Source organism: Coenobita brevimanus, chromosome 33 (assembly GCF_032717465.1).
Source record: "Coenobita brevimanus isolate Jiangsu-jjx chromosome 33, ASM3271746v2, whole genome shotgun sequence".
Lineage (NCBI taxonomy): Eukaryota > Metazoa > Arthropoda > Malacostraca > Decapoda > Coenobitidae > Coenobita > Coenobita brevimanus.
In genome coordinates this window covers 14,894,547-14,912,218 of record NC_136986.1, presented here as the reverse complement: position 1 = coordinate 14,912,218, position 17,672 = coordinate 14,894,547, and the positions used below count along the sequence as shown (strand labels likewise).

Here is a 17,672-nt window from a genome sequence, read left to right as displayed (position 1 = left end):
AGAAACGGATTTTGCAAATGTATCTTCAATCTAATTGCCGTCCACACTGACATGCGCATGAATCCTTACCTTACTCGAGAAAGGCAAGGACAGGGGATGAGCTGAATTAAATTCTGATGATAAAATAGTGGAATTTAGAAGCATTCCTACTCATACAATATCTGGGAAATTCACCCCAGACCCAACACCAGTGTCTGACTCTGAACATCTGTATATACAAGGACGGTTCCTCTTTGAACTGACAAATGGTCCTAAACAGCTGATGGAGAGCCCGAGAAATAGAAGACTTTGTAACCTCAGAATCCATGGAAACCTGCATCTTAGGAAGGCACCATGGTGTGATTTTTCGGAGCCAGACAGGGCAGACACACTGCAGACAAACCTACATCTCCCAAAATTGACCTTAACCAGTACGCAAAGCAATGTGGAGTGCGAGGATGAGAAACAATAAGTGTATGACTTTAAACCAACTTTATATATAAGGAGGGATGCCTCTGTGATTGGACGAATATTCCAAAAATAGCTGATGGCTGATGAAGCGCCAAAGAAAAGAGAGAAGATTTAGTATCCTAAAAATTCCTGCACACCTGCACCTCGGGAAGGTACCATAGTGCAATTATTTGTTGCCGAACGGGACAGACAGGCTATGCAGACAGACGTAAATCCCTCATAATCTGCATGAACCTGTACCCAAATGAATGTGGAGTGCGAGGATGAGAAATATGATACTGAAAAAATGACTACCATAATACGCAAACAGGAATAACTGACTCTGGAATATATCTTACACGATTCCAGCAACGAATCATTAGCAACTTGTGCTGTTGATAAAAGGAAGGAACATCAGCCTCCACAACCTAGGAATTGGGTAGGATCTGAAAGCACCAGTGGCAAGACACAAAACTGCATGATGCAAAGGACTAAGGACACTAAGGAATGGTACAATAGAGGGGGAGTAGACCTCACAACCATAGGCAAGCGTAAATCCCACAAAGGCTTGATACAGGTGAAGGAGTGTACTCTGTTCAGCACCCCACGAAGTGTGATATATAGAGACAGTACCTTCAACAACTTCATTGCTTGCATACATGACACTCAGAGAAGTTTCAATGGTAAATTTAAGGAACCTGACAGTCAAATGTTAAGCCAAGAAACTTAGTCTTCTCCATGCACTGTAGCAGGCGGCAGCCCCTTTAATCTATAAAAGTGGATAGCTACACTCATGCTTGCACAAAAACTGAAATCTCTCCAGTCTGCCCAGCTGGCGACCCTTTCCAGCACCACCTGCATCCTACTCTCAACAGCACACACCTAGGAACCATCAAACCATATCACTAGGTCATCCACATAAAAGGAAGAAGACACCCTCTGTGGCAGGGAATCAAGTATGCCATTGATGGCAACAGCAAGAAAAGGAACACTTAGCACACTCCTTTGTGGAACACCTTCCACTTGAACTCGTAGGACAGAATGAGGAGAGCACACGGACCTGAAACCTGCAGTTCAACTTGAAATCACTAAGGAATAATGGCAGGTGGCTATGCAGTCCCAAACTCTGAAGTTAATTCAAAATGCCATGGTGCCAAGGCATTTCGTATGCCTTGGCCAGAGAACAAAGCTGCAAGATGTTGTCCGGATCCAAATGCCTCACAAACTGCTGACTCATGTCCGATGATGTAGTCCAATGTACGACTCATCCAATGAAACCCACTTTGTGTGTGTGTGTGTGTGAGAGAGAGAGAGAGAGAGAGAGAGAGAGAGAGAGAAGAAACATATTCTTTAGTTACTGAACTAGTTTCACGCGAATCATTTCCTCAAACTGTAAGCATACACAAGATGTCAAACAAATGGGACTGTGGTTAGACTCATTAAAATTTTTTTTTAAATTACTTAGGTAATGGAAGAACCATACCCATCCTCCAATTAGTGGATACTTTATCTTCATTTCTTATCCTATTTTAAATCATTAATAAAAACAGAGAATCGTAGGGCAATTGGTAAATTATAAGAAATGTCATTAGGCCAAAGAGCAGAGTCATTACACTGCTGGAGTGCAGCCCTGATTTTACAGATGGCAAAAAGAAAAAGGAGCCCATTTAGTATACAGAACAAAAATACCTAACCTTTCCTGTTGAAGCCGGAAGAAGCTAAATGGCTTGAAGGGATCTGAACAAAATCATTGTAAAAATGCTCTGCCGGGGCTGAAGCTACTTTAAAGGATATGAATAAAAAAACATCCCTGAATTTTAAGCACCAAGGGAGGAGAAAGTGTTTACTTATCAGTTACTTTCATCACCTTCTTCCAGACCAATGGTAAAGGAGTGGAAAAGGTGGCTCAGGAGACATAGATTCTTCACAAGATTTGATGAGAGTTCTTCAGAACCCACTGCTAACAGGCACGAGCCTTCTTAACTCATCACGTCCTGGCAGATTTTTCACCAATCCACCCCCCCCCCCCGCAATCCCAGCGGATTTTCGATTTTTTTTTTTTTGGCTCAAACTCCGATTTTACGAGAACCATTGGAAAATACCAAAAAATTGTTCATCTGAGCTTATAAGTGCACGATACAGATAACCCTCTGTTCACCTGGTACCATCTTCTCTGGAGCCGCGTTGCTGCTGTCACGTTTTCTATGGTAGGGGTAACTACGAGTATTGCAAACCACTCGGAATAGGCAGATATTTATTAATTAGGTACGAATTTATATGCAGTACAAGAATATAATAGTTTTCACACAATAATATAGGCAATATAATTGTTGTTTCCCTCACTGAACATATCAAAATTGCCAAATTCTTGCACAGTTGACTCACTATGATTGTTGTCGGAACATAAAGTCTATTTTTCAACTTACATTATACATTTCCACAAACATTATACCAGTCTTCATCCAATATAATTGTTACCACATATTTCCAGGCCTTACTATTATAATGAGTGTCATATATCACAAGCACACACGGTATCAGTAATGTTCTAAGGTGTGGTATTCTCTGAAACAGGACTCTATGCACAATCCAATGTTTCATTCAACACGCTCATTCCTCGTGTCTTTTCCCTGAGTGGTTGTTCTGAGTTTGGAGTGACTGCATACGTGACAGCGGGACTGGGGTCTAGGACGGTTCATTTGAGGAGGGATGGTAGTGGGGAAATGGCGTCTGGAGAGGCGTAGGGAAGTCTGGCCAGCAGCGGTGGGGCGGGGACGGTGCTGAGGCCTGTCTCCATATTTGGAGATAATTTCCCAGGACAGCTCCCTCACAAACCTCTCGAAGATCTCTGAGGCACCTGTAGTCAAGGTGTGAAGGTAGTGGGCGTTGAGGACCATGATGTCCAGAAAGTGGAAGAACACCTTTTCGTACCACTTCAACATGGTCCTGGCACAATCGACACTGGAAATCATGGAGTCAGACTGGTCAACTTGCCTCATATTGACATTGTAGTCAAGTACTGACTCTGGTTTCCAAACCTGGAGCCTCCTGTCGCTGTGGTAATCCCTGGAGTTTGTGCAGTGCCTCTAGGGGTTGTGTACCCTTGACAGGGGGAAGACTTCTCTTTTGTGGTTCCATATGGAGGCGAGGATGTTATTTGCCTTGAAAAATACCACCTCGTTCTTGTCAAGCTTCCTTCCAACCTTGACCATATGGCAACGGTTTCTCTTGACTGTGCCACAGACTCTGATGTCGTGAAGGTGGAGGTACCAAGTGAGAAGTGGGCTAGTATACCTGTTGTCCATGTAGAAGACGTGACCATGATGAAGGTACTCCTCAATCATGATCATCACCATCGCCCCTGAGAGTCCTATACTCTGATCTTCTGTTTTGTCTGTCTGTGTGCTGGTGTACAAGTCTATGTCTTGCACATAACCAGTCTTACAGTCACACATAACAAAGATCTTGAACCCAAAACGGTGTCTCTTGCTGGGTATCTACTGGCGAACAGAAATATTGTCTCTGCAGGACACGAGACTCTTGTCTATGAGAACTTTTCCTGTAGGTGATCAAATCCTGTCCTTATTCTTCTCATTATATCACTGTCATTAGCATTAGCAGGGCCCTTGGCATCGTACAAGTGGAGGTGGGTCAGAATTTGTTGAAATCTATTAAGACCAATTACCCTGCCTAAGAAAGGTGTGTTGATCATAGGGTCTGTAGACCAGTATGCTGGAATTTGGTTTTTCCTTACAGTACCCATGATGCGAACCAAGACAAAAAAGAGGAACATCTAACCTGTGGTTATTGGGTAGTCATACTGTTTGGAGTGCCTGCTTGTTGTTCCTTCACACTCGCTTTCCTGTGCTGCCTGCTACTGAAAGCGTTGGTCTGCTCCACAATTCGCTCCACAAACTCCTCGCTGAAGTATAGGGGGAAGAAATGAAGCCTACATGTAGGCCAGCTGCCGTACATGCAGACCACCACTCTTTCGTGAAGCAGTGAATGATATGAGTGAAATCACTCCCACCTTCCCAGTCCGACGACACACCACCGTCTCCATCCTCGTTTTCAATGTTGCCTTCCTCAGGGTGGGGAGGAGACGGTGGTGGGGGTGGTTGGGGAGGCAGAGAGTGGCACTCTTCCCCACTTGCTCTCCTCTTCCCTCTCCCGTTTCCCATCCCCTTTCCCATCTCCTTGCTTCCTTTCTCCACACCACGGGGCTATGGGAAGGAAGCGTGGGAAGCTTGCTGGGGGAAAGAGGTGCTGGGGCACTGCTGCTCCCCACCTGCTTACTCCCCAGGTGTACCACATGTTCGCCCAGGAGCTGCCTCCCTGCTACCACCACTTTCCCTTTCATTACTCATGCCCGCCCCAGCACTCGTGCCTTCCCCATACAAAGCACCAGGCCTATACCTTATTTTTCTCCTCACTGCCTCTTCAGCTCCCCATGGAGAAATCCTCTCCCTCCCAAACTACGAGGGAACACCATGACATATGGCTCCATCCTCTTCCTCGTCCTTGTTCAACCCTTCATCCACAGGCTGGAAAGAGATGCATGCACGTGGTTGGGGTCCAGGCAGGCCTTTCCTATACGTACAGTACCTGACATACTGCACCTTCCTTGGCGATAGTACCTCCTCACCACTGCTGTTTGTTTCATCATCTTGCACCACGTAATCTTTGTCCTCCACATCGCCATCAACTGGGGAATCACTGTCACCTGAGAAGACATCAAGGAGGGCTTGAACTTCATTGTCGGAGAGACCACAGTGCAACATGTCTTTACTGAGTCACTTCTAACAGGTGAGTGACTAAGACAATGGTGCGTGGGGGTCATACAGGGTCATGGAGTTTCGCCATCAGGCGGCGGGTAGAGGAAGGTCTCCTTCATATGCCTACAATGAGTCCCACGAAAATTGAAAAATCTGCAAACGACAGACCTCGTAACTGCTGAACGTACTGGTATGTCGTCGGGTCTCAGCATGAAAAATAGTTGTGACGTACCCATACATTGATGGGACATGACAGGTTAAACTGAATTTAAAAGAAGACATCTTTATTTTTCCTAAGGTTCCTACAAGCAGCTTTTTGGACACACCTACCTAAAGCACACTCCTGATCCCACCAAGGCACAGGTCACCTACAAAACTTTTCAGACGTTCATGTAAATGAGGAAAGGCCAGACTCATATCCAGTTGTTATGAAATACTGTTCTGCATCATCAGACCTTTGAGAGTTGGGAACACTTCAGCCAAGAGTGCAGTGTTCTGGAAACTCTCCCCAGTCAGCCGAATCCAAACACCAGGGAGGGACACGCTTCGCTAACACAAAGTTGCATGCTTTAACCACAATAGGGAAATGATCGATATCATTTAAGTCAGACGAAATCTTACATGAAAAGTTCAGTGAAGAATCACGGGAGACCAATGTAAGGTCAATAACAGAGAGAGTTCCAGTTTGTACATGACATGTGTCAGGTGTCTTGTGCTCAGAGGAATCAGATCCAAATCCTAAGCCAAAGGTGCCAGATCACCAAAGGTGTTATATATAGTTTCACCCCACAGAGCACAATGCCAAATTACGTTGCCTAGAAGAACAAATGGCCTAGGAAGCTGACGAATATAGTAGTCAAGGAACAGAGGGGCGTGGAACGGGAGGGGGAGGGGGAAGATAAAGAAAAAAGAATACGTAACTCCTCCCCAGGTCTAATTGAACAACCACAGCCTGAAGGACAGACTGACAGGAGAATAAGTAAATGGAACATCAGTACGGTACAGGAGAGGAGAGTACAGCCACCATGAGAACCATAGTCTAAGAGCTGGTGAATGGAGAACTGTATATCCTCTTAGAACAGGAAGAGTCTTGTTTCTGACCATTTTCTCCTGAAGACAAACACAGAAGGTGAAAGTCAGACACGAGCAGTTGAAGTTCTTCCCAGTTTGCTCAAACACTTTAACAATTTTAGTGCAGAGCAGCTATTCCTGGATGAGGCATGGCAGGTTATCTTCACGCAAATGATAACAGAATTTTGCTGCAGCATCTAAAGAATATCATGAAAGATGGGTTACATCGTTAACTGTCAACACCATACTATATGCACATTAAACACTACACTTCCTTCTAAAATTTTTTTAAATAAATGGTGTCAAATAACTAAGCCTCAGTGTCTCCAGGGAGGAGGGACCATAAATGTCCCCACCATCTGCCCCTCTCCCGGTGACAATGAGCTGCCTAGAACCACTGTCTGACCTTCATTTCTACAACATTCGCGGCCTATCCTCTAACATTCTCTCTCTCTTGAGCACCATCTTTCCTCCACTAAACCTCACCATCTCTACTGAACTGAGACTCAGCTGTCTGAGGCACTTTGGACCCTCCAAAGAAACGTCGTCTGTGGCACTTTGGAGCTGCGGATTGGGAGGCCCTCAGGCAGTACTTCTTTGATTTTTCCTGGAATGATTATTGTTTCCATGGCCGGGAGCCATCTGAATGTGCCTTGCACATTACAGAGGTTATTCTCTCGGGCATGGAAGCATTCATTCCTTTTTCGTATCCTTTGTCTAACGCAAGAAAGCCTTGGTTTAATCACACTTGTTCTAATGCTGTCCGGAACAAGGAGAGGGCCTAGAAAAGGTACCGGAGCCAACCCACCCCTGAATCACAACATCTTTACGTTTCTGCCCGGAATCGTGCTAAGTCTGTTCTTCGCTCTGCCGAAAATAATTTCATCCGTACTAAATGCTCTCAACTATCCAACTGGGCTTCATGGAGTCCCTCCTGTTGTCCTCAAGAACTGTGCTTCTGTGCTTACACCCTGCATAAGTAAACTCACTTTTGTCTTTCAACTTGTACGTTTCCTTCTTGCTGGAAGTTTGCTCTCATTCAGCCAGTCCCAAAGAAGGGTGACCATTCCCAACCCTCCCTGTAATTCAAAAGTTTTCGACTCAATTCTCAATAGAAAAATTTTAAGGCATCTTTCCTATCACAACCTTCTTTTTTATTGTCAGTACGGGTTACTGGCAATCTTCTTACCTACCTTTCAGACTCCTGGTCATCCTCTTTTCATGACTTTGGCGAAAGCTTTGCCATTGCACTTGACATCTCAAAGGGTTTCAATCGTGTCGAGCATAGATCTTTATTTTCCAAACTGCCCTCTTACAGTTTCTATCTTTCTATCTGTACCTTCATCGTTAGCTTCCTTTCTGGTTGTTCTATATCCGCTGATGTAGACGGCCATCGTTCTTCTCCTAGATCTATCAGCAGTGGTGTTCCTCAGGGCTCTGTCCTATCACCAACTCTCTTCCTTTTACTCATCAGTGACCTTCTAAGCTGTACATCTAACCCTATCAACTCATATGCTGATGACTCCACCCTTCACCTTTGCATTCGGTTTCCGCAACGCCCATCTCAGCAGTTACTTCAACAAACAAGGGATGAGGCTATGGCACACCTAATGTCTGACTTGGCTCGTATCACTGACTGGGATAAAAATAATCTAGTTGTTCAACAAACAAGGGATGAGGCTATGGCACACCTAATGTCTGATTTGGCTCATATCTCTGACTGGTGTGAAGATAATCTGGTTGTTTTTAATGCATCTAAGACTCAGTTCTTACACCTATCAACCCGACAAAATCTTCCACAGGTATACCCACCAATGTTTAATAATATTCAGCTTAATCCTGCATCATCCTTGAACATGCTTGGGGTTTCATTTACACGGGACTTATCTTGGAAAGATCATATTACATCTCTTGTAAAATCTGATTCCAGGAGATTAGGTGTGCTAAGCCGACTCTGTTCTTTCTTTACCCCTGGAGAATTGTTGACTCTATACTTGGGCTTTATTCGCCCCTGTGTGGAGTACAACTCTCATGTGTGGGGAGGCTTCCCTGATACAGCTCCTCTCAATAGGGTGGAGTCAAAGGCTTTTCGTCTCATTAACTCTCCTCCACTTACTGACTCCCTTCAACCTCTGTCTCTTCGCCACACTGTTGCATCTTTTTCTCTTTTCTATCGCTACTTTAACCCCTTAACCGTGGGGCGTCACTTTCGTGACGCTTGGGAGCAAGGGATCATACCGCGGGGCATCGCTTTTGTGATTCTGTGTTATTTTGAATTCACCCGGGCTTCCAAGTGGGGGCTTGTATCATCTATCAGTACTGCCAACGTCCAACACTAGTCAGCACTCCTAATCTCATCTGTACTCCCATCCATTGTTGACAATTTAGCCATTTCTCCCCGTTCTTGACTCCCCTCCCTACCCCCCCTCCATTACCCTATCCTCTCGCCTGCCCGGCCGTGCTACGCTAAGTAAATCTTCCCTGGAATTTTTCACTGATTTCATCCATTGAAATAAGCTCTATGTCCTATTCTTATACCAAATAATATATACAAGAAAGAAATAAGGTAAGTGAGAGTGCCATACACCTGGAATTGGCTAATTATCACCTGACACCTCACGTGCACTCGTTCGCTAATTTTCGCTGTTTTTTTCCCCTTGAAATATGCCGTATAATCTATTTTCGTAATAAATATACATGTAAGGAGGGAAGGGAGAAGCCTAAGTGATATTTACATTCACCTGGAACTACCTAATTTATAATGTATTGTCTAGATTTCCTGCCAATCATATCAGTGCTAGACAAAGCTGTTTCAAGATATAACATTGGTAGCTCTGACTATATATCTCCTAAGTAGGCCTCTAATCTATTTTCGTAATAAATATACATGTAAGGAGGGAAGGGAGAAGCCTAAGTGATATTTACATTCACCTGGAACTACCAAATTTAGAATGTATTGTCTAGATTTCCTGCCAATTATATCAGTGCTAGACTTAGCTGTTTCAAGAAGCAATATTGGTAACTCTGAATAACCCCTAGCAGGCCTCTACACTGGTCCTTCGTTATCAGTTCAGTCTCATCTTCCGAAGTGAGAGTACGTATGTTTCTTCTTGCTTACTTCAAGGCCTTTTTTCACCCCCATGCAAATGGCCCTGTGACCTTTACCCCCTACTAAACCTCGTGTGGAAAGAGGTAAAGGGCTGACAATTGATAAAAGAGTGACTACGATCTTTCTATTGAGTAAAACAGTGCAAGTGAATTGTAAATAATGTGTAAATAATGTGTAAACAGCAAGTGAAAGTAATGAATGTAAATATACGTGAACAATGGAAAATAGTTTTATAAGTTATTTCAAGTGACAGTGCACAACACAGTGTAAATAAAATAGAAATGTAAATAACGTAAATAAAATAGAGAACGTAAATAGAAATGTAAATGAGTAGTATTATAAGAATACGAGTATATACCCTAGGAGTAATGAAAGTGAAAGTTTCACTCTAGCATGTCTGAATGCTATGAGTTATGAGAGTGAAGATGAAAGTGACATTCACTCTCAATGTCAGTATACAGGACGAGAAAGTGAATGCTACGTATTTTACTGAAAGAAATTGAATCCCTACAGTGACAATAAACTAATACTACTGAAGGAAACTTATGGATAAAGACTGTAGATATATATAAGTGTTATATAGTAATAGAAATATATATTGTGAGGGGTTTTATGAATAATAAATGACAGACTACCAAGAGCGAACTAGTGCCAGTGCGACGATCAGACGCGCTCGTAATTTCCATTGCTTTCACAGTTTTTTTTTTTTTTAGTATGGATCCCAAACTACTTGAAAATTGTAGAATAGTGTTTATAGTGTTCGTATCTGGCTGTGGTAATCATATTACGGGTTGTCGGGAAGTGTAAAGTGGAGACTTCGTTACCCTAATTCATAGGTCTCCACAAGTCCTACGGTAACAGACGAAGGCTCAACAATCATTCCAGGAGAAAGCTGAAGGTATGTTCCATAAGCATATGTAATTTTATTATTCTAGGACTAATAACTGATTTTTGGCAAATATTTTTTGAGAGTCTGTCGGAGCCCATATAACCCCGCGGCACACGCAAGTCATTGGTAAACAAGCCCGCGGTGTAGGGGTTAATGATCACTGCTCCTCTGAACTGTCTGCTTGCCTTCCTCCACTCTACAAAGGGCGCGTGGCACCCGTCTAGCAGCAAACTCTCATCCCTTTCCTGTCCAGCTCTCTAATGTAAGAGTTTACTGTTACTCCCAGTTCTTCATTTATATAACAGGTCAACTCTGGAACGGTTTCCCTCTTTCTGTATTTCTTACTTCCTATGATCTTCAGTCTTTCAAATGCAGTGTGTCCAGGCATCTTAAAGTGAATGGATCTTGAGTTTGGCTCTCATTTGTATTGTTTTTCTTTTTTTCTTTTATAAAGTACGGATTGCGTGCTCCAGGCATTTGGTTCCTTCTTCCTTGTATAAGAAAAATCCAAAGAGGAAACCATATTGTAACATGGATATTTGTCTGATATATTTATTTTTGTTTTTTTCCTCTCAACATTGCCTAGAGTTTAAATTACTTTGTTATAAAAGCCTAGTCACTCCATCTGAATTGTTTGTTGATACTCCTTCAGTGATGATTCCACATGATACATTTGGTAATTTTTTTCACATATTATATCTGCTGTAAATGGAGTTAACTACCATCACCGGTAGTTGACACTTCGTCAACAAATCAGCTCAGAGTCATGCCACACCTGACACTCTCGTAGACTGGATACTTCCTCCAATTTCCTAGCCTACCCTTCTTCCCCCGGGTTAGATGCACTTCCTTTTCCGCACCCATTTCGAAGGCGGGAGAAGTGGTTGGAGAGAGCCTTTATCTCTACTATATTTTTATGTCATTATTCAAGTGGCAATGAATACCTTGTAAATTCATCCATGGTATTTGTGAGGAATAGGTCCCAAGACCTTCTGAGGTACTACTTATCCTTGGAAATCCATTCCCCCTACCTTTCTGTTTGTGTTTAACCCCCACCCGCCGGGGTTTTTCCGAAGTCGCCCATTCCTCCCTACAGGAGAATTCCATGATTTTGGAAAAAATACCCTTACTTTAAACCATAATATCTGCCAAACTATAATATCTAGAGAAAAAATTAATGATACTTAAGACTCATCAACTCTTCCTCTTTCAATTGAAAGCATCCCCATGTCTCCAGGTGATCCCGTCGATGAGTAAGGATAAGTTAATGATGATTGGTTTTCCGTGTTTGGTGGTCTAATCCAAGTGTGGGCCATTGCCAGTGACCTTGGACTCGCTGGCTAGCATTGGCAGCGCTGACCAGAGTGATGATTGTAACACTGCCCAGCCTTTCAGAATAATCCACTCATTCTTTCGACTTTTCCTTACTCACCGTCGTAAGGATGAGTCATCACCCTGTCCTTGTGGCTCCCCATGGGGTTTTCTGCCCATATCATAGTGCCACTATGCCCCTTAGGTGTGTGGGAAAAGAATAGCTCTGTACTCTCTTCTTGCATCAGTTATCATAACTTCCCTTTACTACGGCACCTATATTAACCCGCCCCATCCCGTCGACGTATGGGTACGTTGCAACGATTTGCATTTGCCAGTCCCGGCGACGTACCAGTACATCGTGCAATTGCAAGGTACCTAATTTGCACAATTTTCAATTTTCGCATATGATTTTTCGTATGTATACACGGGACACCTTCCTCTATTCCTGTACAAGATACCAAGCAGGGACAATGCCTTACACTGCATAGCCTCCCCCCTCCCCCCCTCACGCCATTGTCTTGGCAAAGGATCTGTTACCAGTGACCTGGCTAGTAAAGTTATTCAGGGCCAGAGTGATTCCCCAATCGATGACAATGTGGAGGACAATGTTTACATAGCATTAGAAGAAGAAACAGCCAGAAATAATGATCGGGTAGTGTGGCAAAAATAGGTCAGGTATGGTGATTAGTTAGTGAGTGAAACAATGCTTATAATGCCTTTATTACTGCTTGAAAACCAATATACTGTCATACTACATATATATTCGTACCAAGTAAATAAATAAATACCGTTTATGAGTGGATAAAATAGTTACCCTCCCATAGAACTCGTTTTCTTTGGTGCCAGCATGTTAGAAAACCCACTCAGGTAAGGAGGAACTCCTACCTGGATTGGGCACTTTAAACCTCAGGTGAGCGATTTCTCTATGAATTTTCCATGTTTCTCACCAAAAGCGAAGGTTTTAGCCAAAAAAAAAGAAAATCGAAAATACCTCGGGATTGGGGGATGTCGGAGGTGCGGAAAACCTCGGGACGTGACGGGTTAAACTTGACATGATGATTTTGGGTAACTGCACATCGAGAAATAAATACTGTCGCTGTTTCACGCAGTATGGTTGGGTATGAGGTAATTACTTGTACATAAATTGTGACTAATTTGTACTAATCAAAAGCATAGTGAAAATATTACTAATGTTATACACAACTTACATTTTTTGTACTTCACATCACAAATATGCTAATGTTCACATATTCACCATTATTTTCTGAGTAACGAGGGAAAAAAAAATAGTTACAGCCAACCAGGTCATTTTCTTTCTCTCGTGTACTTTTGGTTTCTTTCATTGTACCTGATAGGGTTACTCAGGTATTTCCAAGCACTGTTTCACAAATGACTATAAACTGTAACACTTATTGCAATGGACTTGTGAAACTTATTATAAAACACTTATTTCATGGCAGTTACTAGATATAACTTATAGCTAACATTTGACTTATGTAAAAAAAAAAAAAGTGCATATCTGTTCACTATTTACAATATCCCACACGCCTACTCAGTCATTGAGCCCTTTCCCCGGCAGTAAGGGCAGAACTTTCAAGGGGGTCGATGGTGCAATGAGCCCCGCACATGGAGGGATGGAATCGGATGAGGAGGATAAAAAAGACATCATTCGACACTCTTCCAGTGCCATGTTCAGACTGAGCTGTGTGTCAGTGGGGTACTTTGGGACTGCAGGCCACTTCTTTACCGACTGAGCCCTATGAACCTGGGTCCAGTAGGACTGCAGGTCACCTCTCTACCGACTGAGTCACTGCCTTCCCGAACCTCATTTCATTGTACTATGAGATCCTTTTTGATTTTGCGAAATACTACATTAATTGTACGACTCATATGCACCATACAGTTTTCCTCAGTGAGCACAAAAACGATAAATTGAGTACGAAGATTACGTTCCATAATAATAAAATAAAAAAGTAATTACTGACGGTGCAGACTGACAGCCTAAAAGTATGTTACATATCGGCAGGTAGCAGGAGCATTTAGGCCACGGTACAGTTTATCGAAGTATGCCAAACAGTCAGATATGTGGTGATAGTACCACTCAGTACAATGGGACAGCACAGTTTTCGTAGGTGATGCCCAACCAGCCACTTTAGTCTGAATGAGAGACAGGAGTGACCAGCCTAGACTGATGAATTATAGTTAAAGATTTTGCATTGTCAGAGTTGTAGAACAGACTAATAACCCTAGATCAGCAACCACCAGCCACACCTAGCCAGGCAATGTTTAAAAGCTTGGCGTCATGGCGGCATTTTGAGAATTTAGCTCACCATCCTAGTAGCTTCCCCTTTTGCCTTGCACTTTCGATTCAAGGTGCGTCTGGGGTGCTCGTGTTTTTTATTTCTCTAAGACATTGAAAAAGGCCACATGTGGCCATGGTTGCAAACAACGTTTGTATAGTGTTTTTTTTTTTGGTGTTTTTTTATTTTTTTGGTATTTTTTTGGGCATTAACCCGTCACGTCCCGAGCTATTTCGCACCTCCGACACCCCCGAATCCCGAGGTATTTTCGATTTTTTTTTTTTTTTGGCTAAAACCACCGCTTTTGGGGAGAAACATCAAAATTTCATAGAGAAATCGCTCACCTGAGGTTTAAAATACTCGATCCAGGTAGCAATACCTCCTTACCTGACTGGGTTTTCTAAAAGGCTGGCACCAAAGAAAACGAGTTCTATGGGAGGGTAACTATTTCACACCACTCATAAACGGTATTTATTTATTTACTTGGTACGAATTTATATGTAATACGAGAGTATATTGGTTTTCAAACAGTAATATAGGCATTATAAGCAATGTTTCACTCACTAACTCATCACCATACCTGACCTTTTGCCACATTGCCTGATCATCATTCTGACTGTTTCTTCGTCTAATGCTATGTAAACTTTGTCCTCAACATTGTCATCGATTGGGGAATCACTCTGGCTCTGAATGTCTTTATTGGCCAGGTCACTGATAACAGGTGAATTGGTGAGACAATGGCGTGCGGGGGTGGAGGTTATGCAGTGTAAGGCATTGTCCCTGCTTGGCATCTTGTAGAGGAATAGAGGAAGGTGTCCCGTGTATATGTACGAAAAATCACGCACAAAAATTTAAAATTGTGCAAATTAGGGACCTTGCAATTGCACGACGTACCAGTAAGTCGTCGGGACTGGCAAATGCAAAATGTTGCAACATACCCATATGTCGACGGGACGGGGCAGGTTAACATGACCATCAAGGGGGATGTCTGGAATCAGTGTATCCTTGTTGGCAACCCTTGAGAAGGCTGCAAACAAAGTTATAGCCAAATATGTTACAATAATTGTAATTTTGACAGTTTTTTAGTGCCTTTAGAAAAAAAGATACAATAAAAAAATTCCGTACTTTTTCTATATTTTTTTGTGTCACCATTTTCATTAGTCTTTACTTTACACGTAATACAATTTTTATAAATGTGCAATGCGTATAAGTATTTTTTTTTTAAATTCCCAATTCTGGCCACATGTGGCCGGTGGTTGCCGATAGCGTTAGTTGGGCATGGTTGCTGATCTAGGGTTAAATCAATTGTTAATACGTTGTATTGTCATTAAACACTGTACACATACCGCTATGCATGTAACGGGTGACTACACGTACATTCAGTATGTCCAGTGCATTAGCATACAGAATAGAAAGTACAAATGTCATAGCTCTGATGGTTGAGATTCGTTCACAGTTTACATAAAAAGTAGAACATTTACTATATTGGGACCTGAAGAAGTCTATTTAAGTTCTTCCACGACTCACTACTGCAACTTTCTGTTTTCAGGCTGGTCTGTACGAGCAATGGAAAAAGGAAACACTGGAAGCCACTGCACGTGAAAGTCGAATGAAACAGAGGGAAGAAATAAAACAGCAAGGGCTGGATGGAGCAGAACACAGTAAACCTAATATCAGGAATCTGTCTATTATCCATATACAGGGACCTCTCCTACTTGTCCTGGTGGGCATCGCCATGGGCAGTGTGGCCTTTATAATGGAGTGGCTGCTTTTGTCAGTGCCTCACCCTTCTCCTACACCGGGACTTACGAGACTAACATTAGACTAATTATTTACCATACGAATCCCGGAGGCAGATTTTTTTTTTTTTTCATTGATATGAATCAGACCCATAACATAATTTAGCATCTGACCTCCTGAGCCTTAGGATATCATTGTTGTTGCAATCATACTATTAGTAATCATTTGGAGGAAACTTGAATAACGTAGAAAAGGCATCCAACGGTACACATTGTACAAATATTGTATTTTGAGCATTAAGTAAAAAACTGTTCGCAAGTCCTAATATTCTGATAAGGTTTATGCAAAATCAGATTCACAAAAATTAAATAAATAAAACGAAGTAATTCACGTTTTTTTTTTTTTTTTCCGTAACAGAAAGGTGTTCACATTTACTATTCTTGCTACTCCTAGGCAATGAATATAATATAGAGTGAAAGCGATATGACCCCATTTCTTAAAGCACTTTTTACCATTTGATTTATAGCAGAAAATACAGATGCGTTCTTTTTTCTTCATCCTTCATGCATTGAAATGGTGTTGGTACAAGATAGAAACGTGTTGTTGACATTTGACAGTCCTGTAGAAACTATTATCCCCGAGAGTGAGATATCTTCTGTTTAGCAGTAAAATGTGCAAAATTATAATAGATATCCCTGTTTAAAGTAGAGGAGAATTCCAGAGAATGTTCATTGCTATTTCAAGAAGGTTATTAACCAAGGGATTTGCTCTAGTTTCTGGTCAGTAATCCTTATTATTAATAAATTAAATGCTACTCTGTTTAACTTTTATGGACAACTATATTGTAAATTCTTGTATAAACATTTAGGAAGTTTCCTCTGTATCTGACTGTGCCTGTGTGCTGTGGTAATCTGGAAAATGGGAGAAGGTATTGTATCTTAATGTACTTTAAAAATATTTTATCCTTATCTGGAAATGGGATTGATTTGTTAAGTTAGACCCTGTAAATTTCTGGTCATTGTATTTAAGTAATTGCAGTTATATAATGTTTGGCATCTCTGAATCCTATAAGGGAGAGGAGATACGCCATTACTCAGGACTTCTATGCATGGTTGTGGAGAGTAAAGACGTGTTTTCTTCTGAGCTCTCCTTTAGTTTTCTAGGGCTGCCTTACTGGCATTAGCTTTTTTTTTTTTTTTTTCACCCTTCTGGTGGTAATAGGACAGCTAGTTGCTCATTTTTCACTCCTCCCTACTAGTTAGGAACAGTAGGTGTCTGTTTCAATTTATTGAGCTTGCCTTTGTCTACTCGCCCATGGAGGGTCCCCCCACTGATCGTTCTGGGGCGTGATTAAACACTGTCGGGCCTCCCTGGAATGGTTTGAGAGGGCAATGTCAGCCTTAGGTGTCTGGTCCCGGGTTGTTCAACCCTTGCTCATTCTTCTCCTTCCCACTTCTCCTGCGAGGAGGAAGTGGTCACCATGGTGGACGTCTTTTCTGCTTCCCCCCCACCCAAAGGGGGGGAGGTGGTCCTGACTGACCTCCGACTGGTTCACGGACTGACAGCCCCCAGACAGAACGGCCGCAGACTCGTAGAACTATGACATCCCTGTATAGTACATTATGCCGAGTTTGTAATCATCCATGCTCTAGGTTCCACACCCTTGAGCAGTCTCAGTCCCTTCATATCAAGAAGGTATTTGATGACTGGGGTGGGGAGGTGGAACAAGTTAAAAACTTGCGAGTGGAGGCCTCCTAATAAAGACTTGTAATTCATCTTAAGTTTACGACTTGTTGAAGATGTGCAAGTTTCATTGCTATGATGTCGAGGCCAAGATTCCAATTTCCATGAATTCCTGCAAGGATATTATCACTTGCAGGGATCTCACGGTGATAAGTGAGGACAAGATCATAAAGGAACTCGCTCAGCAAGACGTCATTGATGCTAGATTTATAACCAGATTTACGGAAGGTGTCAGGACAAAGATTGCAACTATCATTTTGTCTTTTGGTAAAGTGTCACTTCCTAGTCATGTAAATATTGAT

The 17,672-nt window shown here is 42.3% G+C and overlaps 1 protein-coding gene across 1 annotated transcript in view; it reads left to right on the top strand.

The window, feature by feature from the left end:
- The window catches only part of LOC145395799 (ionotropic receptor 93a-like), a 58,888-nt gene extending 41,503 nt beyond the window's left edge, over positions 1-17,385 (top strand). Inside the window, exons 9-10 of the mRNA XM_080269336.1 lie at positions 15,437-15,660; positions 17,280-17,385. Of these exons, the coding sequence (XP_080125462.1) occupies positions 15,437-15,660; positions 17,280-17,385 (330 nt within the window). The remainder of the gene's footprint in view (positions 1-15,436; positions 15,661-17,279) is intronic.
- The last annotated feature ends 287 nt before the right edge of the window (positions 17,386-17,672 follow it).